Source organism: Carassius carassius, chromosome 23, assembly GCF_963082965.1.
Source record: "Carassius carassius chromosome 23, fCarCar2.1, whole genome shotgun sequence".
In the NCBI taxonomy this organism is placed as follows: domain Eukaryota; kingdom Metazoa; phylum Chordata; class Actinopteri; order Cypriniformes; family Cyprinidae; genus Carassius; species Carassius carassius.
In genome coordinates this window covers 9208620-9234654 of record NC_081777.1, presented here as the reverse complement: position 1 = coordinate 9234654, position 26035 = coordinate 9208620, and the positions used below count along the sequence as shown (strand labels likewise).

Sequence of the window (26035 nt, the reverse complement as noted above, 5' to 3'; positions counted from 1 at the left end):
GGATGTTTCACACAACCATTGCATTAAGGGGGCTCTGCAAAACTAATTGTATTTATTCATGAATTATTCACGCGTATTATGAGACTTAATATGGTCCTCTGTTGGAATTGTTGTAATACAGCATCAACGGTATAACACGTTATTCCATTAAATTCCTTCATTTTATTAGTATCATTGTTATTTTCGGTATAACAGTTGCGTGAGGTTGGTCATGCTATACATCCAGAAAGAGGCATTCCTGATTAATAGCAATGGGGTGCAACTTCCTTAAAAAGTGACGTCAAAGGAGCCGCGATCAGCGCGCATGCGCGGCAAGCAGAGCGGCAGCCGCAGCGCGGAGCAGTGCGCGAAACAACAGCAGACATGGCAAGAGATGGCGAGGGACGCGAGCACACTGACACCATGCACTGCTGAAGGGACGGGGGCCTTAATATTTCAAAAAAATTACAAAACTTTATAAAACATAGAAAAAGGGAAGAAAACAAATCAGGAAAGAACGCAAAGAAAAAATACTCAAGATAACAGCAGAACTTTTCCAATGAGAGCACTTCTGTGGACACTGCTCCGCTATATCAGATAGATGATTTGTCCACACGCTTGCACGTATAATGAACGCCCAGCTGTCGATGGAGAACATTGGCGATCTGCACGGAGTGAGCCATGAACCCAGCGCGGCGGATCTCATGATCGGGGACAGCGCTCATCACAGGAGCCATCGGAGCAGTCTGTCAGCCCATGCGCGCTCCATGGGCATGGCATCAATCCTGGACAGCGGCGACTATCATCATCACCGGCCCCCGGAGCACCCCGGGCTCGCCACGCACCTGCACCCGGCCATGAGCATGGCGTGCGAGGCTCCCCCCGGGATGAGCATGAGCAGCACATACACCACACTCACCCCGCTGCAGCCCTTACCGCCCATCTCCACCGTCTCCGACAAATTCCCGCACCACCATCATCACCATCACCACCACCACCACCATCACCCACACCAGCGGATCCCGGGGAACGTCAGCGGGAGCTTCACCTTGATGAGGGACGATAGGGGTCTGGCCCCGATGAACAACCTCTACTCTCCTTATCACAAGGACGTGACCAGCATGGGACAGAGCCTTTCGCCCCTGTCTGGATCCGGGCTTAGCGGCATTCACAACTCCCAGCAGGGACTGCCGCCGTACGCGCATCCCGGGGCCACCATGCCCGCCGAGAAGATGCTCACACCGAACGGATTCGAGGCACACCACCCCGCGATGTTGGCTCGACACGGGGAGCAGCACATGAGCGCGTCCTCGGCGAGCATGGTGCAGATCAACGGCATCCACCATCACCCGCACGGCCATCTCAACGCCCAGGGTCACGGTCAGGTGCTGGGCTCCACTAGGGAGCAGAACCACTCCTCTGTGCTCGGATCGCAGCTTAACAACGGCAGCAGCTCGGGACAGATGGAAGAGGTCAATACCAAAGAAGTGGCCCAAAGAATCACCACGGAACTGAAAAGATATAGCATCCCGCAGGCTATCTTCGCCCAGAGGGTGCTGTGCCGCTCGCAAGGGACGCTTTCGGACCTGCTTCGGAACCCTAAGCCCTGGAGCAAGCTCAAGTCTGGCCGGGAAACCTTCCGCAGGATGTGGAAATGGTTGCAGGAGCCTGAGTTCCAGAGAATGTCCGCGCTCAGGCTCGCAGGTGAGAGAACAATAGGTAATACACTTCTTCTCTTCTCCTCAGTATATCACTCTCATTTCATTTCCTTCAAATGCATTTCACGAGTGACCAGCATTCGAAGTTTTTTGCGCTTTTTGGAGGTTTCCAACTAAGCTTACTTTTTTGTTGTGGTTGTGCGATTTTATTCTGCGCTCCTTGTGCTACTTTGATTTACACTGATACCTTCAAACTTGAGGTTGCGTTCTCGATGTATAATATTGACCGCCTAGGTAAAGTGATCCAGCACAATGGATTTGTTTTGTTCGGCTTGTTTGTTTTTGGGCTATTTGATTGAGCAATTTGTTATCTTCAGACTAAGTTACATGGAACCAACAGAAATAGTCTGATCCAAAATATCTCTAAGCCTCGGTAGCCACAGTCCCATTTTGTCATGCGAAAATGGATGCAGTATCCCAGTGTCCACTTGCCTTTGCAACACGTTTATGACCACTGATCTACATTTTATTTTAGAACATTACCACATGCTGTAGTGAAACACGGTCACGTGTATCGTGGAGATATTTTGTTTTTGAACTAGTGCGCGTAAATATGTTGCCGTGTTCGATGCGGACTACAGAAATGGACGCTGAATAAGTGTCGCAATGTGTGTTTGGGTTTGTAAGAAAGGGTCACGATTTTCTTCTTCAGTCTCCTCCAGTGACGTGTTCTCTGTGTAGGTTTTCTTAATTAACTGATTGGGGCTCCATTAATTTGCCTCACGAGAATTAGAATCAATTGGCGCGCGGCTTTGGAGGCCACTGATCCGTTCAAAGCCAGCAGTGAGGGGAAAAAGAGAGAGCATCTCAAATGCGAGTGTCTCTCTTTTAAACCAGTTCATCATACATTTTATCACAACTATCAATAATTCATTTATGCACCTGAGGGGGAAAGTACTTTGAAACAAACGTTCTTTCCTGAAAATATTTTTTCATGGCAAAAATCATTTAAATGAGAAATAAATATTTTTGTCGATTTTATATTTAAGCTCTCTTTGTGTGTCACTAGTCTTGTACCCTCAAAGCAGTTTACTTTTATTTTACCCTCTTACGCCCGATTTCTTTTTTCCTGTATCGAAGTTTCGTTTTTATTATTAATATCAGGGTATTATGCAGTCATACATGTACAGTATGCTGATGTTTGGCTGGTGTTTGTTTGGTTTTGTTTGGTTCAGACTCGGCCTTGCTTTTTTGCTCCACGTTTTTGTATTATTCATCATCAAATATGAATTTGCATCATACCATTTTATTTCCGCGAGTTTCTGCAAAGAACAGGATAAAATGGAATATGTATACGTATTTTTTTATTTTTTTTTTCATATCGTGTAGGCTATTCGTTTTTCTTTTGGTTGACATAAACTAAAAAGAAATCCAGAGAATGTTTGGATCTTTATGATTATTTTTATTACAATATTATAAACTACTGCAATTCTAATTATGACAGTTAGATTTAGCTTATTTTGGTTTAGTGAGATTATTTTCTTATTCAGTTAAAGGATATTGAAATTAGTGAAGGTTTCAGACACAGTGATGTATATTATTGATTGAGTGCACATGGTTGAGGGTATGTGATCGGCCTACTGAGAGGTATATATAGAATTGGTATATTGATTATTCAAATTCAGTTCCCTTCTCCTTTTCCTTAGTAATGTAAGACAGTAGACCATTCAGCAGTCTTGCACAACACTGCTCTTTTACACCTTTTACACACTCGTGGTTTTTATGCCGTAAATTTGCCATGCTCGCGAATTTTGTCTCAGCTCTTTATATTTATATTTCAGCATATGGTTTCTTATGAGGAGGGCTTAATATGTTGTTTGTTGAAAAGTTATCGTCTAATTTTAATAGAAAAGAAAAAGAAAACTAGAAGAAGAAACAAACAAAGAAGCAAACAAAAACTGTCATTCGCTGTTTGTTTGTTTGTTTATTTTTATTATTATTATTATTCTTATTATTATTATTATACCTAAATAAGTAGTATTTGCGTAATTTTGTAATAAGGTAATAAATTAAAATAACCTTTTACTTTGATCAAAGCGACATGCTTTAAGCTGTTTGTCCATAATTGTTAATCATTTTGCGATTGACATTATTTTGGGAAGAAATTACTGTACTATTATAAAAAATAATAATAAAAATTGTTGATATGGAAGTATATATACAAATAATATATTACAGATTGTCTAATTGTACATCTAAAATGTCATATAAAAAGCTAAGAGACATTTTGTTCAGGTATATATAGTCATTTCAAACTATATCTGAACCCAAATGCGGCTTAGCTAAACTTCATAACATTAGGCTAAATCAATAACTGATAAATTATTATTAGGCTAAATCACAAAACGCGTAACAGACCAGTAGTTGATGTACCTCTAAATAGGAATGTAACGAAACGGAATTTTCATAGGCTGTCTATTCATATTCTATAACCGATAGCATGTGTAAACTAAATTCCTTATATGTTATTATATATTAGAATATTTTATAGGCTCTATATAACTATATGGTAGCCTGAATAATGCTAAAGTCTTTTTGGCCTGAGCGTAGATTAGGTTCTGTTTTGTTGCTGCATGGAGCCAGTGTGAAATGAGTGACCGTGGGCGAGCCCTGGCCTCGTGTGCGCGCTTATCTGGCGCCTGTCTAATGATTTGCAGACAAACAGTACCTATGTGATGATCAAATGTGCTGAAGGATAAAGAGGTTCGCACTTATTTCCCTGGGAATCTGCGTGGATCTCGTCACAGTGGCCTTGTGCGTGGACACAGTTTTAATTTATGACACATGATAGCGAGCTCATTTGCCTTTTGTTAATATTTACCCAAAGTTTCAAACCCTGTGCATAGTTTCGTTCTTCTTTTACACGAATGAACTTGCGTGTACATTAAAGGTTTATTCACGTTATACCTCTTTACATTATAAAAACGACACTAGGCTATTGGCTTAAAACTCTTAGGATATTTATAATTTAATTAAATACATATATAATTTGTTTAAATATGATAAATAATATTCAAAATTTACGCTTAATACATTTCAATCTTAAATATTAAAATACGTTTTTATGGTGTGCTACTGCATGTGAAACGGCAATGTGCTATATAATTGGCGATAGAACTTAGACGCAGAACTGTGCTTGACATATCAATGATATGAGCCGGTTTATTTAAGAAAAATAAGTTAGCTGGTAACGAATCGTGCGCGCGTGTGCATGCGTGTTACGGTTAAAGTAAATACCTGCTTCAAGCGGTTTCGCACCGTCTTTTTGCGCCCTCTTGTGGTTTCTTAATACCAGAAATGCCGCCCACTAGGATTTTTCACAAAGACATAAAACACAGGCCTTTTTATTTAAATACTGCTTAGTTTTGTTAAACAATTGTTGTTGTTGTTGTTGTTTTATTCATTGGCTGGCAGTAAGTGATTCTATTTGTTGTGATAGTGTATCTGCAATGCATGTGGTTGGATTTAAGCACCACGGACAGTTCCAGAGACTTCATTTGTATAGTGAACATATAGTGAAATTTACAGTACAAACCCTCCGAAAAGCATCAGTGTTTCTATTTTGTTTTGTCTGTTTCATGTTTTTAACTGATTTGCTTTGAAAACAATTTCAGAAACACTACTTTAATGTGTCCTTGTTACATTGTAATTATACATTTAATAAAAAGTATTTATTAGGGTTAGGAATAGGGTTCAGTTTAGGGTCAGTTCCATGTAATTATGCATAATTTACTCTTAAGGATACAGTAAGTGCATGTAGCATGGACACTGTAAAATAAAGTGTTTATCAAAAACTCATACTGTGTCGTGACAAATAAGTCTGTTTCTTTTACATGTTACATGGCATTTATCTCTCACTGTTTCATGTGAATCTTTTGTTCTTTCAGCGTGCAAGAGAAAGGAGCAGGAGCATGGTAAATGTGAGAGAGGGAGCATCTCCAAGAAGCCCCGGCTGGTCTTCACTGATGTCCAGCGTCGGACTTTACATGCAATATTCAAAGAGAACAAGCGCCCGTCCAAAGAGTTACAAATCACCATCTCTCAGCAGCTCGGCCTGGAGCTCGCCACCGTTAGCAACTTCTTCATGAACGCACGTCGACGGAGCCTTGATAAGTGGCTGGATGACGGCAGCTCCAACTCGGCCAACTCCTCCTCCTCCAGCACTTGTACCAAAGCATGATGGAGTAGTGGCTGCATTATAGGAAAAGAAAAAAAAACTTCGGTGGAAAAGCTTTAAACAAAGAAAACTTAACAAGAGACAATTTTAGACAGCGTTTGCCCTTAAAACTTGTACAGTACCGATATTTATAATATCCAAAGAAAAACACCAAAGACTGCTTTGATCCCCATTTAGGAATTTCTTCGTTTATGTCTGACATTCTGCAAAAAAAAAAAAAAAAAAAAAAAAAAAAAAAAAGTTACACTCCAATCACTGGCCGTTCCTCATCTCAACACACTCCCCTAACTGGAGTCTTTCTTTCTCATGTGATTGGTTGCTTTCAAAGACTTTTTCTCATCAATGATTGGTCATTAACGTTGAGTGATTGTTATTCACTCTGATGTCAGATTCCAGATTTTGCGACGTCAGTGAGGGGCTTGATCAGCAGGTGTAAAGCCTGACGTCACACATTCACCTCTATAGTCATCCCAGATGTTGCCAGGGATGCCAAATATAACTAGATAGTGTAGAATCTTGACAAAAGTTGCCTGAATGTAACCCTCAGGATAGTGCTTTCTTCCTAATTGCTGGAAAAGTTACATAGAAACCTAAAAAATACATGTGAACTTGCCATCTTCACTACTTGTCAATCGCAGATGGTAAAACCAAAGAAACACATGTATTTTTTTAAGAATCAGAATAATCTATATTTATTCCTCTTAACAAGACCCCATGTGACCGTCCTAATCAGGTGACTCAGTAAATTTATCATGGGCTGTGGTTTCCATAGCCATTTAATGTATAATTCATTCTCTTGTTTGTCCTAAAACAACCTCAATCACTAGCCAAACATGTCTCTGTGTGGACACAGCTGTACCCGCACCCCATTCCTGCCTCAGTCCTTTCTTGTGATTATTTCAGGGAGATTTTTGCTAGCTTTAACCTGCCTTTTTTTTAACCTGTATTTTAAATATTTCAATGCCAGTTGCTGTAAACCAAAGACAAACTTACACAAACCAGCACCCTGTCACTGTTTCATACCCACATCTATCATTCAAACACAGCTTATTTAACTTAGTTTCGCAGACTCTCATCTAATGAGGCTGAAGAGACTTCTCGTTTATCATTATTAGCTTTGTCTGGGGCTAATGCACACGCTTTTTAATTGTCATTAGAGGAAGCAGGAGGAAATTCAGGTTGTTTTGTGTGACATTTCATTTCAAACTTTCATTGCATATGAACAGCTTTCTCATGCTCAAAATGATAATGTACAGAAGAAAAAAAAGTTCGATTGACCGGTGGCTGTCAGGATGCTTTCACAAACCCATAAGCCATGCACCGTCATATTAGATTCATTGGGTTCATTTCCCATTTAGCTCTTGATAGAAGGCTATTTCATTGTCTAATGCATTATTTTCATGGCATTGACCATCAACACCACCGCAGAGTCCCCATTCGGGCCCGAACCCAATACCCCAGTAAGAGAGAGGGAGCGCATTCTATGCATTTCACAACTAGGAAGAAAGCATTATGGAGACTGAAGCAAGGTGATGTGTTCGCTTCATATAACAGACTCACTCAAACTCACAAGATATCTGGCCTTGTTGTCTCTTGTGATGTGTTTTAGCTTTAAAAATGTATTTGGTATTTACGACTATTACAACATCGAAGCATATATAAAAGAGCGCTGCTTGCTCATGTAGAAAAGAAGACAAAAAATGACAAAAAAAAACATGTTTAGACCTGCTGATATTTTAGTGTGAACCAAAGATGCTACCTCAGTCCGTTTCCATTTGTGATTTCTATCAACATAATGATACCAAAGAATACCAAAGATTTGTTCTCTTTGCACGGCCTAAATGAATGATAAGGTGGATGGATAGATGGCGTGTTGCCCCTTTTTCTTCCTCTCCTTCACTCTAATGCTCTCTACCACTCATCCGTGCTTATGTAACAGCGCCCTCGGCAGACATGTGTTAAAATCACAGGACGAGTGCCTTGCTTGAACCAAAGTGTTAAACCGCCGTTGACCTCTTGACTCCCACCTTTTAACTCTCGGAATACCTCAGCCTGTGGAAGGGCCACTGATGAAGAAAAAAAATGGAATATTTCTTCTCTCTCACCGTGGTGCTTTTGCCAGTGCAACCATGCAATGAAAACATACCAAAGGAATTTCTCTTGCTTTCTCCAACTCTTGCTGATAAACCAAAGCTCCTGCCACCTCGCTTTGAAAGGCCCTGCCAAATCTGCCACTTGCCCCGACCCCTCGCCACGTCGCCCATGGGTGCATCCACCGATTAGGCCGTGCACGTCTTTATCAATATCTAAATACCTCATAGTAATAAATTTTCACAGTTCTGTTGTATAGAGAGTTTATGTGATTAAGGCAGAACTGAACTAGTTTGGTAATCGTTGATGTGACTTCGGGGAAAAAAAAGCTTTATGAGTATTTATTTTGACGGCTTTGGCTAAAGTGCTCCGTTTTGGTTACCAAAGGCGAGTTTCTGTGATAGCAGACTGAAACTTGCAGGAAGGAAAAAAAGCGTATTTTTTATTAAAGCCTTGTGTTATTCCGATACTCTAAGGATGTTTGACTATTGTTTTTTACAGGGTAAAACCAACTGCTGTGATTCTGTGTCTATTCGTTCACTTTCTTCTATTACTGTGTTGTGATTTACGTTAATTTAATAGCATTTTTGTATCGCTTAACCTATGTTTTAATTTATGTATTTGTAGAAAATATAGATTTGTACATAGTAGGTTTTTTGGAAAAAAACAAAACAATAACAAAACAAAAAAAAGTGGACATTCGTTTTATTTTACAGCTTTATGTCTGAAGTGTAGATATATTGATGAATTTCAATTCCTCTGTGTTTGTATGTTAGATGCCACTTTGGTCCATGTACTAATACATTGCCAGAGATCCGAATGGTCCTACAGAGACCTGCGAAGAAAAGCAGTGTATGATGTTTTTATTTGCCCTTTTTTTATGTTATTTAACTGTCCAGAATGATTTTGTCCTTTGTATTTCAAATCATTGTTTTTATGGGTATTGCTGCACATCCAAAGATTTTCTAACCAAACCAAAAAGTGGGAAGGGGGGGAGGTGGGGACGAAAGAAAGTAGTGTAATTTTTGCATAAGCACTGGCGTCTGTGAGGTCTTTTGCTGTCTGCACGGGTATGAACATAGTGGGACAATGTAGACGAGCTTAGTTAAACTCATTGGAGGCATATACTGCTAAACAGTACAATCTGTGGCTTTTGGGACGGAGGGCTACAAGTCCTGCTCACTTTCCTGTTTCGGACACTGAGTGGGTGGAGCGTGGGCGGGGCAGCAGGTCTGCCATGGGCGGGGCCACGTCGCTGGGTTGGTTTTTAATTGACGTGGCACTGCTGCCTAGATCCATCTAATATGTCAATTTTGGTTTTCGAACATGTGTACTGACTATGAGCAAAGGCGAATAAATCTGTAAAGAAAACAGGAATTGGTCTGTGCATGTATGGGGAGGGCAGAAGTTTGAGTCTAATGGTGACAGTTTCATTTCTGGTCCATTAGCGATAACAAACAGAATTGCTGAATGGTTTTCAAACAACTTTAAAACACTTCCATAATTGCCAATCTGCCATAGTTCAGATTAACGACTATGGGATTCTAAATTAGTTTGGTTATTGGCAAAACGTGCAATCATATCATGACAATTTTACCACTTATATGTTGTTTTGTCAGAATGTGCACCTACTTTTAAACTATATTTGAATTTTGCATAAGGCCACACTGTTGAATCTGGACCCCCTGCTTCAAAATCACAGCATTGTTTGAAGCTGTATTATTTCACCAAACTGATTCCCTTATTGTTTGATGCTGCAAATGGCTCGGACATTATTGGCTCAAATTGGGTGCTTTGTGTGTCTTGATTGGAAACACCATGACAAGAATGATGCAGTCCCTTAGCAGGATTAAAGAGAAGGCCCATGACAGCAGAGGTTTTTGTCTCGCTATGCTGTACAATCAGAGTTGTTTCTTGCATTAGGTTTGCTGGCTGTGGGATTCCTGTGGTTCACATATGGGACGTCAGATAGATGATCCAGGTGCAATGTTTAGGATTTGTTTTGTATGGCAGCATAGACTGGCATAAATCTAGCCCTACTGCCCAGAATCCCTCCTACATCACAGCGTAAGCTCTCTGCATCAGAATTCTCACCCCTTTTCTTCCCAAACCCTGCGCTCCGTCTCGACCCACCCCTCTAATGTAGTTTCTAGCTTAGATAGCTCGATGTATGTGAATGTTGGGATTGCTCTAATCATTAATTCCTATCCCAGTTGGTTGTCGTGGAAAAGGAGTTCCTATTTGATAGAAAGGCTTGGCTCTGTGTGCCGTATAATACTGAGAGCGCCTAAGACAATCAGCTGGAAAACAAAATCATGTTTTTCATTTTTTTATATTTATTTTTTTGTAGGTCCAAGAGGGACTACTTCCAGCGATGATTATTATAAAGAAGGAGGAAGGTTTTGATAAACTGAAAAATAAACTTGCTGACATTTTCTTTCACAAACATATGGCTTGTTTCCATTTCGAACAGTGCATCTTGAATCAAGCTGGTTCTGTTTTTACACTTTTCTTTTTTCTTCTCTTTTTCTCTTGACCTGTTTTCTCTGTATGTTGTGTCTGTTTCAGTGGAGGAATGCAGTAGGTATTACTCTCAGGTTGTAATGCGTCATGCTTTTCATTTTCAAATCTGATCTACAATTTTTTTTTCATTCATTCTTCTTTCCTGATAGCTACTGTTCTCTATGCCGTGCAATATCATCTTCTGTGTTTGCTACGCAAGAAAAAAAAAAAGGAAAAAAAAAGACGCAAGTGATGATGTCACCATGCTTTTTTCAGTGTTAAAATGTTTCAGCATTTCTGTAGTCACAAAAATGTAGAAAATAAAAAGGTTGGGTTTTCCAGCACATCACAACCAGATTTATTGGCTTTCTTGTCTTTTATTCAATCTTTACATGATATTCAACAAAATGTGGTAACAAATGTAGCTATCAGTCAACAAGAAATCAAAACATTCTAATGTTTTTGAATGAGTGCTTACGTGCCAACCAAGCAACTGCCATTCAGATAAATGATAATTCTGATGGACAGTTTTCCCAGGTATTACACACCTCAATGGAATCTATGCAATGCCCAAAATAAACATTTACATTGACCAAAATGTGCACCATATATATCATAGACAATACTGTACACCACAATGCAAAGCACCTGAATCTTGTTAAATGCTGCACAGCATATACTTTATAAACTGTGCAGTAAGATTTAATAAAGTTGTATTTCAAATATATTTCAAAAAGTAATGTTACACTGTTATCACATGACCTAACATGTTGTGCAATTTAATCTTTAAATTAAATATATGGTTATTTTGCATTATTATTTTGATTTAAAATGTAAAATATATTGCAGACAATGTTTAAACTGCATACTGCAAAACTAATACAAAGAATATGGTGAGTTTAAAATCCTTTGATTGTAGGAAATGGCATCATACTTTGGATTAGAAATTCATAAGTGAAATATTAAACATGATTTATTGTAAAGCTACAGAATTAGATTTTGAATGAGAAAAAAAAAATAATTTGTACAAATACACAATACTACTGTGACAACTCGAAATCGAATTATTCTGCTAATTATTTTCTTCCCTAAGTAAAAAATTAAATAAATAAAATAATAATAATAATATATTATTTTAATAAGATGTTTAGATATTGTATTGGTAAACAAGACCAAAGATACTATTTTGTGGTTAAATATTTAATATGCTATAACTTTACTGATGATTCATGATAAATTCTCATTTTTGCTGATCGAACAAGAATGAAGTAAAAAAAAATGTTAACAACATTTTTATGTAAAACTTATTATTGGCTTTTGAGTAAAAGTAAAAATACTGTTGGTTTGACTTTTTTTTTTTTTTTTTTTTTTTTGTATAAAACCACTCTCAGAAAAAAAAATACAAAATTGTCACTGGGGTACTTGTCACCTTTGGTACTTATATGTACCATGTACGTAGTTACTAATATGCACCTTTGCGCGTGTCTTAATATTTTTTTCATTGGTTAATTTTTGTACCGTTTATTTGCTGCAACAATCACACAGTTAATTATACTGCCAATTAGCTGATTAATCACTGAACACAATATTATATGTTCTCTAAAGCAATTAAATAAATGTTCTGTATTACAGAGAAGACCGCACACCACTCCAAGCTGTGATTCTAAATAAAGACCACTAGATGGCACAATACAACTGTTAATATTGAATCTGCGCCTCTTGTGTCAAGTAAAAACACTTCAACCACAAGAGGTTTTGTAAATCTGGCCTTATTTGGCTAAGCAGGATAGATCTCGACATGTTTTGACTGAAATGCTCTTGGTACTCTTCCTGTTTGTCATTGTACATAGTTATTCGTGACTAAAAATCAAAAGACAAATTATGTCAATATTTGATTGGTGGGCTCTTTCTAAGGTAATATTTTTAAAACATGAGAAAGTGTGTTAAATCACATGAGGGTGTGTGTAAATCATAAGTCTCCTTATATCCTTATATGTCATGTGCTTCAAAAAGAAAAAAAAGAAAAGAAAATGAAGGTCAGCTTGATCCTCTGAGTATTCATTTGTTCTTTTATGCAAGGAAGCTCTATTCCATCAATCAACCATGACCTGTGTGCCCTTATCTAATAACGTGAAAAGACAGTGGAGAGTTTTATAATGAGGCCTGCACCTCTGGGAGAGATTAAATTTAATAGAGATTAAACATGGTAACATTCAGCTGGTATTCACTTGAGTCTAAATCCACTTGTACTAATTATTACTTACTAAATAGTGGAAAGACGAAATAGAGCATTCAACAAATTGTTGAAAAATGAGTATGAATTTAAATTTGTTGTTTTCTTGGGCAAAACTTGATGATTTTTTTTTTCTTTTTTTTTTCAGAAATCTAAATTTTTACATAATTTAAATTCTAAAACCTATTCTCAAAGTGGTCTCTGCATGTATTTTATATAGACATTTATATAAATTAAATAAATAAATAAAATATTTTGAAATTTATATTACATTAATTCTATAAAATTATTTAATCTCATAATCATTTTTAATTGATAACTTTTTACAAATAAATTGCTTTAGCAAATAGCAAATAGCTTCCCTTACGAGAGAGAGAGAGAGAGAGAGAGATAGAAAGAGAGAGAGAATGCAATGCACCTGACTTGACACTATCTTACATCTTGCTAAATGCTGCACAGTATCTACTTTATAAAATTTGCAGTAACATTTAATACAGTAATATATTAACTATATTTTACATTTTCTTTATTCATATACAATTAAAGTCAATGCAAATACTTAATTTTTTTGCAGTTGTGTGTATTATTTTTGCACTTTAAGCATGCACTGGGGAAAACTGTCAGTGAATTGGATTGGGTATTGGTATTTTATTGAACACATAATGCAAATTAGGTGGTGCATGAACAACAGGTGAATGATCCCTGTGGTCAGTTCTATCTGCAGTCGCCTCTGTGATGGACTGGCCATCCTTCCAAGGATTCCCTGACCTGAAATACTGATTTAGAGGATGGGTAGACATACTTAAAGTGAAAAATAATATATAAACAGTAGGTATGATTTTAGGTTCAAGATAGATTGCAATAGCCTATACTTGTGATACAAAAACTAAAAAGTATATTAAACAAAAAATACAAATACATAATAAATAAAATAAAATAAATACTAAAAAACTAGTAAATTAAGCATTTAGATTTGTCCTACCAGTTGTGTCCTCAAAATGTACTATTGAAACGTACACAAGTAGCCTATAGCAGGGGTCTCCAACCTTTTTGTGAGTGAGGGCTCCCTGAAGGGATAAAATAGTCTTGAGGGCTACTTGTTTGATATAGGCACACACACGCGCACACGCGCACACACACACACACACACACAAAGTTTCAAGTTTTGAAAAATACAACAACAAACAGTAATATTGTTAAATATTATGACAATTGAATATATAATTACCGTACCCGACTTTAAGACAAGTTTTTTTGTCCTAAAAATAGGCTGAAAAATGGGGGGGTCGTCTTATATTCGCAATATGGACAAAATCACGGGGGGAAAGGGAGAAAGAACAACGGCATAAATATGAAATAGTGACTGAATGATTTCGGCTATACTTGCATGTAAAATTAGAAAAGCAACATAATATCTGTGTTTAACTAAATTAAAACGCTGCTCCTCTGCCGCGCGATACGCAGAGAGAACAAGAGAGGTGCGCGCACGAGACGCAGAGCGAGACGCAGAGCGAGAGAGAGACAGAGACAGAGAAGCGCGCGCGCGAGACGAAGAGCGAGCGAGAGAGAGAGAGAGAGAGAGAGAGAGAGAGAGAGACGTGCAGATTCTAAATATTTTTAATTATTGAATTATTTTATTATGTTTTAATGGTATATGAGATGTCACCAATAGTTATTTTCTAATTTTATGCTATTATCATAAAAACAAAACAAAAATGAAAGATTACAATTCAGGCTATTTATAGAACGTGCTCGGCGGGCGACTCAGAGACTCCACCCGCGGGCACCATGTTGGAGACCACTGGGCCTATAGCCTACTCTCCTAAACATTTTAGTCCCAAGCATACATAAAATATACCACTAGTACATTGATACTGTACTTTACTTTGAAAGTATACCTATATAATAAAATGATGGCTACCGCTAATATACATATATATATGTTTTTTTTTTTGAGAGTAACTTACTCTCACTAGCCTATGGACTGTAAAAGTCTGATGTAACAAGACATGCAAACTTGATAGCTAGATAGATTTTATTTTTATTTTGTGTAAAGGTACAATAAACTGACTTCAGTAAAGGTTAAATAAATTAATTTATGCATAAATTAACTTTTACGGGTTAATTTATGCATTAAAACAAGTTTCAGACATAAACAAAAGTGGGCTACAATAGACTTGATAAAGCTGAAAGTGTTAAGATAAGTGGGTTGCGCTCATGCGTTGCTGCGGTAACGAGTTCAAGCCAGTGCCGCGGCGCGGAAGTGACGTCTACCCTGGGGGCGGGACCGGGACGAGCTGTTGTTGGGACACATGACTTTAGAGGCTGTCCTCCTGCATTTGTTTTGACAAGCAAAGAGAGAGAGAGAGAGAGAGGAGGAGAACATGAGCTTTGTCCCTGCTGATAATTTAATCTCCGAGATATCGTTTAGACAGCTCGAACACCTCGGTGTGGAGGTTGTCATCGTTAGGTTAGGACAGTCGCTTCGTGTAGATAGTTTGCAGAACTAGTTCATTCAGTCCTTCCGTCTCCAGTGTTTTTATGCGGAGGGTTTATGAGCCAGTGGTCGAAAAGGGGGTTTAGAGCTATGAGCCACTTCTTGCCGGCTAAAGTCAGATTTATCACAGCCACGTAACATTTCTCCAGGAGGAGATGCTGTTGGTGGTTCTTTGGTAGTGTCTGATCTGCCTGTCGGTAGGTTTGGTGATGATGATCCAGGGGATCCCGATGCGTCTCGTGTGGCTTTAATTCGAGCAGATCAGTGGCACTGATTTGAGCAGAGACTGGTGTGTTGGCACTGGAGCTCGTTTGGCATCGGCAATGAGTCCACAAACAGCGGGGGTTTGGGATATTTAGCTAGATCGAGACGAGAGATGCTCATTGCTTGCTTGTTTAGGTAGAACTCTGGTGGTGTTTCGATGGACTAGTTCATCAGACCGCCGGTCTATAACACACAGTCGCGTGTAGATCTACGTTTGATCATAGAGCTCTCAGATCAGTAATGGCTGTGTGCCAGATCGATAGCTAACCGATGTCTAAGGGACGAGTTTTAAAGTCTAAACAAAGCTCGGAAGACGGAAGACGGACCGCAGGCATCCTGGAGGGGATCACGGTGTCTGTGACCAACATGAAACCTGACAGAGGTAAAATAAAAAAAGAGAAAATGCGTGATTACATGAGTGTTTGAATGCCATCGGTCCCTTGCTCGTGACATCACGGCGCTGCAGTGTGTTTGTTTCATTGTTTCATGCATGTGTTTTGATAATGTTCAGATGATATATTGCAACACGGTCTTATTGTTGCTTTTAACGCATTGGTTGTCGCTTTCTGAGTGGAACAAAGCGTCGTAGTTCAGCTGTGTGTGTGCTGTATGTTGTGTTTGTGTATGTGTTTTTTGTTTTCGCAGACATACACAATACACTATCTTTAGAATTGTCCGCTCTATTATATAAGAGCGTGCTCTATATTCACTACAGTTACTGTAACGCGATTGTACGTACATGTTACTTTGTTACGTGTTGATGTTTTTTGCAGGCACAGATTTAATTTCGTTGGATATGGGTTTGAATTGGTTGGGTATAGTTTGTTTTTGTTGGGTATGGGTATGTGTCTTTGTTGGGGTTTGGGTTTGTTTTGGTCACTTTTTGTGTCAGGTACATATTTGCTTTTGTTGTGTATTTGGGTTTATGTTGTGTACATGTGTGTTTTGTTTGGCTACATATGTTTTAGTTGGATACATTTTTTGGGGGGGGGGGTAGGGCTGTTAAAGCAGTTAAAGCAAAACCATTATGTCAGTTACTCATCTGATTTATTCATTCTTCGGAAATAAATAACTCAGGAAAGAACAGCTGAAAAAGTGAATAGCATTACAGTAGTGACTAGGTATTCAGCCTAGATTTGCATGACATTACCTGTCCTCACTCCCTCCCCCAGGCATGTCAACTCTTTGTCCCTCTTATTTCAGATAAAAGATAAGAAATGTATTGCATACCGCCCTCAAAGGTTACTTGTAACTGCACATTTTAAGATCGCTACTATGTCTAGATGAAAGATATTTCTAACTGCTGTACTCTTCTAAGCTTCCATGTTTGGACAGGCTGAAGACATGTTTGGATGTAATTTGGCCCCTGTGACTGTGGTTTGCCCTACTGCCACTGCCAATTTACAAAAGCCAACAAACAGGCCTGACTAGCCAGATATATTTTTGTTGGAACACAAAAATTAACTTTAAAGTGGAATGAACTGGTTGCATTGCTTAGGTGCTTTCAGATTCATTTCCTTCTATTGGATTTATCTTCATGGATTAGAGACCTCTTGGTCTGTCTGGCTTTTAGAGTGAGAGTTGATTACCGACAAAAGACTGTTATGGAGTAAATATGACATCCCTTCTGTGCTATTGTTATTTGGAACATACTGTTCTATTGATGGTAATAGCAGGTTGTTCACTTCCACTAGCGCTCTCTTACTTTCTTTCCCTTTTTACTCTGGAACTTAAAACAATGCACCAAAATAGTTCCATATTATTTGGAATATCTCTTTAAAGAGCTCTCTTTTTAAAGGTGACGTTTTTGAGCAGGGATTCTGAGATTCTCTCTTGTTTCTGGCACTAGGGTGACACTCGTAATAAACTCAGACATGTAACAGGATCATGTGGCTTCCTCTGGACTCTATTGCGGCTGAAAATCAATTAGTCTGGAGCTGACACCAATAAACATCTCTTGTTTGACCTGTTTCCTTTTTAATCTTCGCTCACCATTATTGATTCAGCACTGATCTTTAGTTGTTTTGATCAGTTTGATTTGACTGTTTAAGGCATGGCTGGCTCAAGAAATGCTGTCATCACTTACTCACAACAGTATAATTCTGATCCATATCACTTTCTTTTGTGAAACACATTGGTTTTGAAGTTTAATAATTCTGCTACTCTGAAAGTGTTTTTTTTTTTTTTTTTTGAGAAAGTCTCAGAAACAGATTTCAAAAATTTCTTGGGTGGGTTATTATTTTTTAAGAGATCATGCTGGATCTCAACCACGATTAAAAATCCATTCCATCTCATACAAGAGATTAATGGTATAAATTATTCAGATGTTCATCCTGAGATTTCTTGATCCATTATGTCATGAGGTGGAAAGCTGCTTGTAGATCCAGGAACTTTGAGTTGTGAAGGCCATGTGGAAACATGTTCTCTGGAGAAATGGTGTCATATGTTTGTCAGTGTTCTGGAATAACCAGTTGGAGCAGGTCTTCTGCAGTCAGCTGGGAGAGTTTGGAGTGTCTCGCCTTGAAGTTGAACAGCTGTTGATTATGACACAGTTTCCCTAGAGCAGGGCGGTGCATGGATGTGTGTATACACCCTATGCAATGGGAAATTATGTGTGTTAATAGTTTCTAGCTTGCACATTGTTTGCATCTTTGTTTTGGCTTACCAGAGGTTGGATTATCACCAACCAGTTTTGAAATCCTTCGTAAGAGCAGTAGCGTTGTTTGAAAAGTTTTTAGGCAGGTTTCGCTAGAAGCCAAATTATGCACGACACATCTAAACCTAGAAAACTTGTCCAGGTCACATTCCAACCAAAACTTAAAAGGAAAAACAAAATTGGCATAAAGAAAAGAAGAAGCATTGTATGTTTCAGCACCAGTAGCTGCACCCAACAACAGTGCTGCCCACTTTTACCATGGGTTTGTTACCAAAAGGATTCCAATAATAAGGTGAATTGCAACATTACAAACTTTAATTTGAAGCAAGAAAAAGTATAAAAAAAATTGGACCAAAACATTCAAGACTTGTACTTGAATGGCTTTTATGAGGAATCCCCATGAAACATAAAAAATTGCATAATCTATTTAAATGTAAACATTTTTCATTGAGCTTTGTTTTGTATATATATAAATAATATAGTTTAAATATATATATATACATATTATACACTCACAGACACCCAGACATTTATTTATTTTAAAAGCATATCAAGGCCAAATTGACTTTCATAATTTTTGGTGTATGAGAGTAGGCATGCCAAGGTCTTTTAGCTCAGTTTGCCCGCCATGACTCTGATTGTTGGAATTTTTTTCACAGCATCGTGAGTAATGTAGTTTGTCAACACAAAGACTGCAGTTTTTACACGATTCTTTAAAAAATAATTGAAATAATGTGAAATGACTTTGCTCACAACACACATCTCTTTAAAGATTTTTAAAGAGTTAAAAGTTATTAGTTAAAAATTATTGATAAAAATGACCCTGTGGATATAATTAATATAATTTTTGTTTCCAATGACCTGACTGTTGCAATCTGTGCTATACTAAAATCTAAATTAGTGGCAGTACAAGAAATTATTTTATTTATTTTTGAATTGCATTGCATTACAGTAAATTAATTGTGTGTTATAATGCAAATAATGTCACAATGAAAAAAAAAAATATATATATATATTAAAAACTTATTTTTCTTTTAGCAATATGTAAACATGAGAGCCTATATAGTTCCTTTAATTTTAGGCGAAATATGATTCGAACATGTCCTTAACAGGTTTTGTGAGATTGACCCAAGTGAGCCATATTTCTGCTGTTCTCCACAGTATCAGACTTTGTAGTGTGAAAACAGTCAGAAGACTTGCATAACCTCTCTCTCACATGGCCATTTGCTCTTTCAGCTGAGGGGCAGGCAGGTCCGATGACATCAGTTCCTGTGTGCCTGTGATCTTTAGTGACGACAACTATGGCTCAGCTCACTCTGACCGCGTGAAGGACAGGTTCAGGAAAGTCAGACTCAGAACTGTTTCTAGACCAGTGCTCTCACTCAAATAGCTGCACACACAGAAGACCCAGTGTGAAGAGAGGGGGCCATCTGGACCTGTAGCTTTTCTCTCTGTTGCTGTAAACACTCACCGTCGGCGTTTCTATTATTGGAATATGTACAAGCTGTATGCGTAAACACAACCCGACCACACCTGAGCACCTCGAGTGAGCTAATAACTCAACAAGTTGTTCCTGTATGGACAGAAGAGCAGCTATGCAAATAAAACAAGTGGCATCTCATTTGCATTTGCAGTGGCATCTCGTTTGCATTTTTGAGTTCTGTCATGAATTGCATGAACTTTTGAGAAACACTGGACCCGTCACACTTGTTACTAATAACTGTCTAGCAGTGCTGATATGATCATAAACTTTGATTCTTTTTAACACCATATTGTATCAGTATATTAGATCCAGTAATTCACTTATTTTTATTTATTCACAGTGTACATAATGAAGTTTCTAAACAAACTAAATCTAAAAATTAAAAATAGACTGATCACGCAAACTGAATCTCTGTTGGACAAGTTGGGTCATTTTTGTGTATTTGCTGCAGTCCAAGTATGATTTCATGATGCCTCATAGTATGAATCATAACACGTGTCGTGATGAGTAGAATATTATTAGGTGTTTGGCAAAACCCAGCCTTATTCTTTGTCATTCACTTTTTTATATAGGGATGAATGCATGTGATATGCACTGGTCATCAGCCAGTCATGTAAAATTGCAAAAAAAAAAAAAATTTTTATTGGTGTAGATTTTAGTATTTAACCTATTGGTACAGACCAGAAGTTTAATATCATTAAAAAAAAACAATGTGGTTTACTATAACTAAAATAAAATACATTAATGCCTTTAAAACCCTCAAAAATTGTTTTATGAGTTCAGTTTTCCTTTTTTTTTGGTTATGTGTTTCCAAATTAAAAAGGCCATTTTTAACCTTATATCACAGTCTTAACTATTATTTGTTATTTGCTCTAACTATTTAAGTATTCGTAGGAGGGACATTGTCATTCTAGAGAGGATTTGCTTGGTCAGCTGGATACTATTGTTCTATACAACCAAACAAGATAATCAATATCAGTGGTCCATTTTGAAACAAAGGCTACTCTTTTGGAATGTATATATCTACTAAAAGTCTGTTTGTTAACCTTTAGGACTGCATAAGCATATAGATTGTTAAATCTAACAGACATGGATTAAACGCTTCAAAATACTTTTCAAATTGGTTTTCAGGGGTCCTTAAAAGCTCTCAACCTTTTATTAACTTGGCAAACCCTTCATTATAACCTTAACATGATTTAATACTGCATTTAAATGAAGCAGTATTTTGAAAGCAGAGAATCCGTTTAATGTTCATTTTTCAGCTCAGTGAGTGCTTTTTGGTAAACATCTTTGGTTTACGGTGAGATTTTCCACCCTCTGCTACACTTCTGTTGCTCTCGTTTGAAATAAGCTGGCGTGAAGCAGACGGGGGAGCATGTTAAGAATAAGTGTGAGGTTGTCTTTCAGGCATCCTGAAATTCATCTGTGATGAGCTCTTGTGTGTTCAAAACATTGCCTTAGATCTGCTGGATTAGAGTTTAGAGATTAAAAAAGCTCCTTTTTTTTTTTGGCAAATATAGAGCTCTAAACCTGTCCTGTCACTGAACACAGATTGGGATCCCTAAGTATCCCTATCACACATGTGGTTCACCATCTTGGCTGTTTTTCTCCCATTCTGTGGACCTGAGGGTATATCTCCTTTCTCAAATGACCAACAAGTGATCATCCTCTGATACTCAGTGCTGCAAAACACCGTAAAAGCTGATCCGCACTGCTCTGTTCACAGTGTTTACATTTCCTCTGTTGCTATTGACGACAAGGATCAGTTGCACTGGTGGCCTGGTTTGTCCACATCTCAAATACTCACTCCAATCAGCTGATCAAGTGCTCTGGAAAATATACACTTGCTCCCTTGACAATGGGTCACTTTAAGTGTGCCAATATGTGGCAGGATATTTCAACACAAAGCATAAATGTGGACATGCATGTTTTAGCCAATAGTTTTGAGTGTAGTTTCAGGCACATATTAAAAGTCTGATCCAGCGCTCTGTGGTTTTCATATTAAATAGGTTGTTATTAATTATTTGATGCTTTTTGGTTTTGTTAACCTGAAGTCCTTCACTGCTCAGCTTTCTAACGTGAAATCAGAACTGAACGTTTACTTTCTTGAAACATGTTCCTGTTATTGTGAATTGATTAATTTATGCATTTCAAAAAATATATATTGTTTAATCTTTCAACAAATTTCTCAGCTTCTGAAACATCCAGACCAAGCTAGCTATTGGTTAATGTTACCCAATAGCCAAATAGTTTATACATAATTTAATAGCAGTTAAAGCAACACTATGTAAATTCTGGCACTCTAGCGGTTAATAAACAGAACGTATTTTGAACACAGAAAATGTTACATTGTGTTGCTTTGATGATAATAATGCTATAATAGCAAATAACACTAGATTTAAAAAAATCACCGCCATTGGGATGTTTTGAGATGCTTTAACAAAAAGTTTTCTCAAAGGTAGAAACTTTCCATGATCCAGTCAGTTCCCAGTGGATAAAACAAACCCCCACCCTGTACTTTTTTGCTAAAAAAAATAGGTCAAATGCCATTCCATATTGACTTTAAAGCCAAGACCTTTTAAAGTCCAGTATTGACCAAGTTTCAAAACTGATCATTATTTGTTTTGATTTCCTATCAATTTTGAATTAAGGGCAGATTTTAGAGGGCATAGTTCAGTTGTCACTGTTGGTGAAACAGGCTTCTGTTTTTCATAGCTGCACGAAGCATTTGTGTGTCTGAGGACAGGTGTGTGTGATCTGCTGTAAAGCTCCGTGTAAGCTGATGGGTCCTGCAGGCTGTTTAAGGATTGAGTTCAGGAGTTTGGTGTGTTTTTTGAGCTCATACTGATTTGGGGCATGTTTGACCTTCAAAACTCTAGGGCTTCACGTGTGGGTACCTGCTGTACAGTTCAGATATTTAACACATCAATGTAAACCGTCTCTCTGAGAGCGACTGGAAGAGAGGGGCGGGGTCAGCAGAGCTCATTAACATTTAAGGGAAAATGATACAAATAATGCATACAAAGTTTATGATAGCTGATGTGCTTAATTTCTATACTATATGTGAACCTTTCATTTCATCATATGAAGTAATAATTTCTCATTAAGAATACTTGATTTAACTTTAGATTACTATTTAGATTACTTATTACATTCATACAGATTACTTTTATGTTTTATGAAACATTTGAATGAAGGGTTAATAAATGCTCAATGGAGAGACCGAAATCTCTGAGATTTCATTAAAAGTATCTCCATTTGCATTCTGAATATGAATTGAAGTATATTGAAGAATATTAAGTAATTTGTTTTAGAATTACATGAGGGTGACTAAATGGTGACAGAATTTTCATTTTTGGTGAGCTATCCTTCTAACTGTGAAGTCGAGATCCAAACCATATTTAGGGAGCAGTGATTAAGGTTTTTTTTTTTTCTCTTGACATACACAGCCACCTAGCAACCACCTAGAGCACCTTAGCAACTGTTTAGTTTCATCCTGGCTGTCACAGGCTACCACCACTTACATCTTGTGTAGAAACCTTCTGCATTTCAGTGTCTTTTTTTGGGTTTAGGTTACTTAAGCCCAACGACTCAACTGAGTTCAACAGTTTCATCACTCCCCTTGCATTTATCAGTCACACAATGAAGTTTGTGTCATCTTCCTCAGGCACTCTTTGTCTCATACCCACAGCTTTTGTGTGTTTTCTTTTGTCTGGGTTTTGTTGTTGTCAGTAAGTGTGTTGTTGATTGATCCTGTTACAAACCCAGCGCATGAAAGATGTGATTCATTGTGGTATCTCACACAAGCCCTCAGACTGCGACGCTTGTCTCCATTGTCTCTTTCTCACCTCACGTTTTCACATGGCAGGGTCACGCATCCACTCAAACTCTAAATGCATGAACAAGTTCTCACAAAAGCGTCTTTGAACGCTACAGCTGGCCTCACTGACTCAAGGTTAATGTCTGAAAACAGATAAAAGCAGTGTAATATATATTAGAGTTCAAATGTAGTCAGATGGTGTTTTACATGTTACACATCACATGTTGGGGTCGATGATTGTTTTTCAGATTCCTGCCTTTGTGGAGACCGTTAAAGCCCTGGCAAAAGGCCATTACATGTGCTTACATTTTTCTGTTCCTTAATAGGGTAGTTCACAAGTGGAATTTTGGGTAAACTCCTGTTATATTCTTAAGATTTCCTCTGTATCACCTCCTGAGTGGAAGTCTTTGGGTTCTTTGTGTACTGGCTGTTCTTTGATCCACAGAATTGTTCAATTATGTAAATAAAATTGTGCGGTCCTCAGAACCCTGTACGTAATGTCCCTGCCGACTGTTTGCAAGCATGATTAAAAGCTCAGGTTAAATAGCTATGGTAGAGAACAAATTGTTTTCAGCTCACTGTAAGTACACAATAAATCTTAGTGTGTTTGCAGCCATGTTTTGATGTGTTTGTATGAGTTTATGGAGCTTTTTTTTTTCGGTTCACTCTAGCCCACACCCAAAAGTTTAACATATGTGCTCAAAGTATACATTGAGAAACCGCTGGGTTGCAATCATCTACACAAAGCCTCCGCATCTTTCCAAAACAGAGTGTGTGTGTTTGCTTTCTCGCACACAGACACTCTCTGGCCCAGAGACAGGAAACTGTATTCACGGCTTGGCAGGAAGCCACCGTCCAATCACAGCACAAGGCTTGTTGCTATGTGAGTTTGGAGTCTGCCCTCACTGAACTCTGAGAGGAAAGTTTAGTGAGGTAAATCTGAGGGGTAAAGGTTCCTTATGCACGTGTTGAGGTGATTTTTAGTGTTTGCTAGAAAAACAAGACTTAACTGCAGGTTTCTCAACTGAAAAGTGGGACGAGGCAGGATATTTGTGGCAGACTGCAACCATTCAACAGACAAAAACAGAAGTAAAGACAACATTTCAGCTCCCATGAGAAATAAGGCCAAGTAAATAGTCAGACTTCTGATATTTGTGTAGGATTTGGTATACAGGGTGGATTGGTGAAAAGCAGGCGTGGAGAGAGTGCAGAAGGCTGAATGGATAAAGTCTCTTTGTACTTACAACAGAGAACAAAGACGCCATGGCAGGCATGGGAAAAAACTGCCCTGACAATTACAACACACTGACATCCATCCTTCACACACACTAACTCTGTCCCAAAACCTTTTGAACTGCCTATTTAGGATAATTCAGAGAGCATATTTATTTTAGCTTCTAAGATACCTATCATCTAAAGTAGCCCCATAATGCAAGTCCCATAATGCAAGATTGCAGTGAAAAAATGCATCCATAATTGCGGACAGACAAATAGTTCAAAGTAAAGATGTTGATTAACTTAAATGGATTAAAATTCTGTTTGTTTTATGTTAGCATGTTGCTAAGCTAACAACATGATTCTCGTAAAAACACTCTTACAAAAATTAACAATTTAAACAAAAACAAAAAACATGGTTGCTACACTTTTACTACAATAAAACCATGGTTAATTTTCATAAGGCCTGAGTACACTAATATTAGGGATAGTTCAACAATGTAATTTTGGTTATCATTTATTCACATTCATGTTGTTTCAGAACTCTATTACTTTTTTATTCGGTGGAACATGTTTAAGATATTTTGAGAAATGTCTTGTGCATTTTTGTCATTGGCCATCAAAACAGTTTACCAATATGCTTCTAAATAACTTAGTTTGTTTTTTCTACAGAAGAAAACGGCGGTAAGGGTGAGTGAATAATAACAGAATTGTAATTTTAGGTAAGTGTTTCATGCTGTTAGCTTTAGCAACATGCTCAAATTATTTTGGAATCATTTTCAGTGAGCTTCAAGTGAGGTGTGCTATTTGTGTGACAGAGTTGCAGCCATGTAGAGTATTACAAATCAGTCACAAGGTTCATGCTGCCTTTGAAGGTAGCTGCGTGTGTAGGCAGTAGACAGCATGGCAGCTCACTAGGGTTTATAAAAAAAAGAGGCTCTGTTTCTCAGACTGCTGTAAAGAACATCATGGTGTGGTCGGCTTCTATTCATGGCCTGTTATAGGAGGTAATTATGGGGATGCATTTAGATCAGCAAGTGAAGTTGACCTGTCTGTCTACCGTCTTGTCTTTCTTTCTCTTTCCATTTCTGTCTGGTCATTTACTGCATCAGGCAAAATGTACCATGATGCTACCAAATTTTTTTGCACATTTGTATGCTTTTGTACAATCTTTCTATAGACAGTTCAGTGCCACCAATGTAAATTCCACATCAATATGTAGGATTATTTAATATCATATATATATATAATATATATATATATATATATATATATATATATGAAATGACCATCTGATACCATCATTGTTCACTGTTGGAGTAAAAATGGCTATATAAGGCTAAAACTTGCATCCATATTGTTTCATCATAGCTGTGGGTTTTTGAGAAATTATTTTTGTG

General features: G+C 37.8%; 2 protein-coding genes across 6 annotated transcripts in view; both read left to right on the top strand.

Annotated features, from left to right (window-relative positions):
• Nucleotides 1–358: 358 nt before the first annotated feature.
• Nucleotides 359–10824, top strand: LOC132101320 (hepatocyte nuclear factor 6-like). 2 transcript variants are annotated; one of them, XM_059506192.1, is made up of 2 exons: nucleotides 359–1683; nucleotides 5585–10824. In XM_059506192.1, exons 1-2 carry the CDS (start codon nucleotides 609–611, stop codon nucleotides 5875–5877), a joined length of 1368 nt encoding a protein of 455 aa, XP_059362175.1. In that variant the 5' UTR covers nucleotides 359–608; the 3' UTR covers nucleotides 5878–10824. The 2 variants fall into 2 exon arrangements, with proteins under 2 accessions (XP_059362175.1, XP_059362173.1); XM_059506190.1 differs by having other exon boundaries at nucleotides 359–1698.
• Nucleotides 10825–15048: 4224 nt separating this feature from the next.
• LOC132101319 (atos homolog protein A-like) overlaps nucleotides 15049–26035 on the top strand; it is a 31725-nt gene continuing 20738 nt past the window's right edge. For all 4 annotated transcript variants that reach the window (XM_059506188.1, XM_059506187.1, XM_059506189.1 and 1 more), the window contains exon 1: nucleotides 15049–15843. In XM_059506188.1, coding sequence (XP_059362171.1) covers nucleotides 15732–15843 — 112 coding nt within the window. In that variant the 5' untranslated portion in view covers nucleotides 15049–15731. The remainder of the gene's footprint in view (nucleotides 15844–26035) is intronic.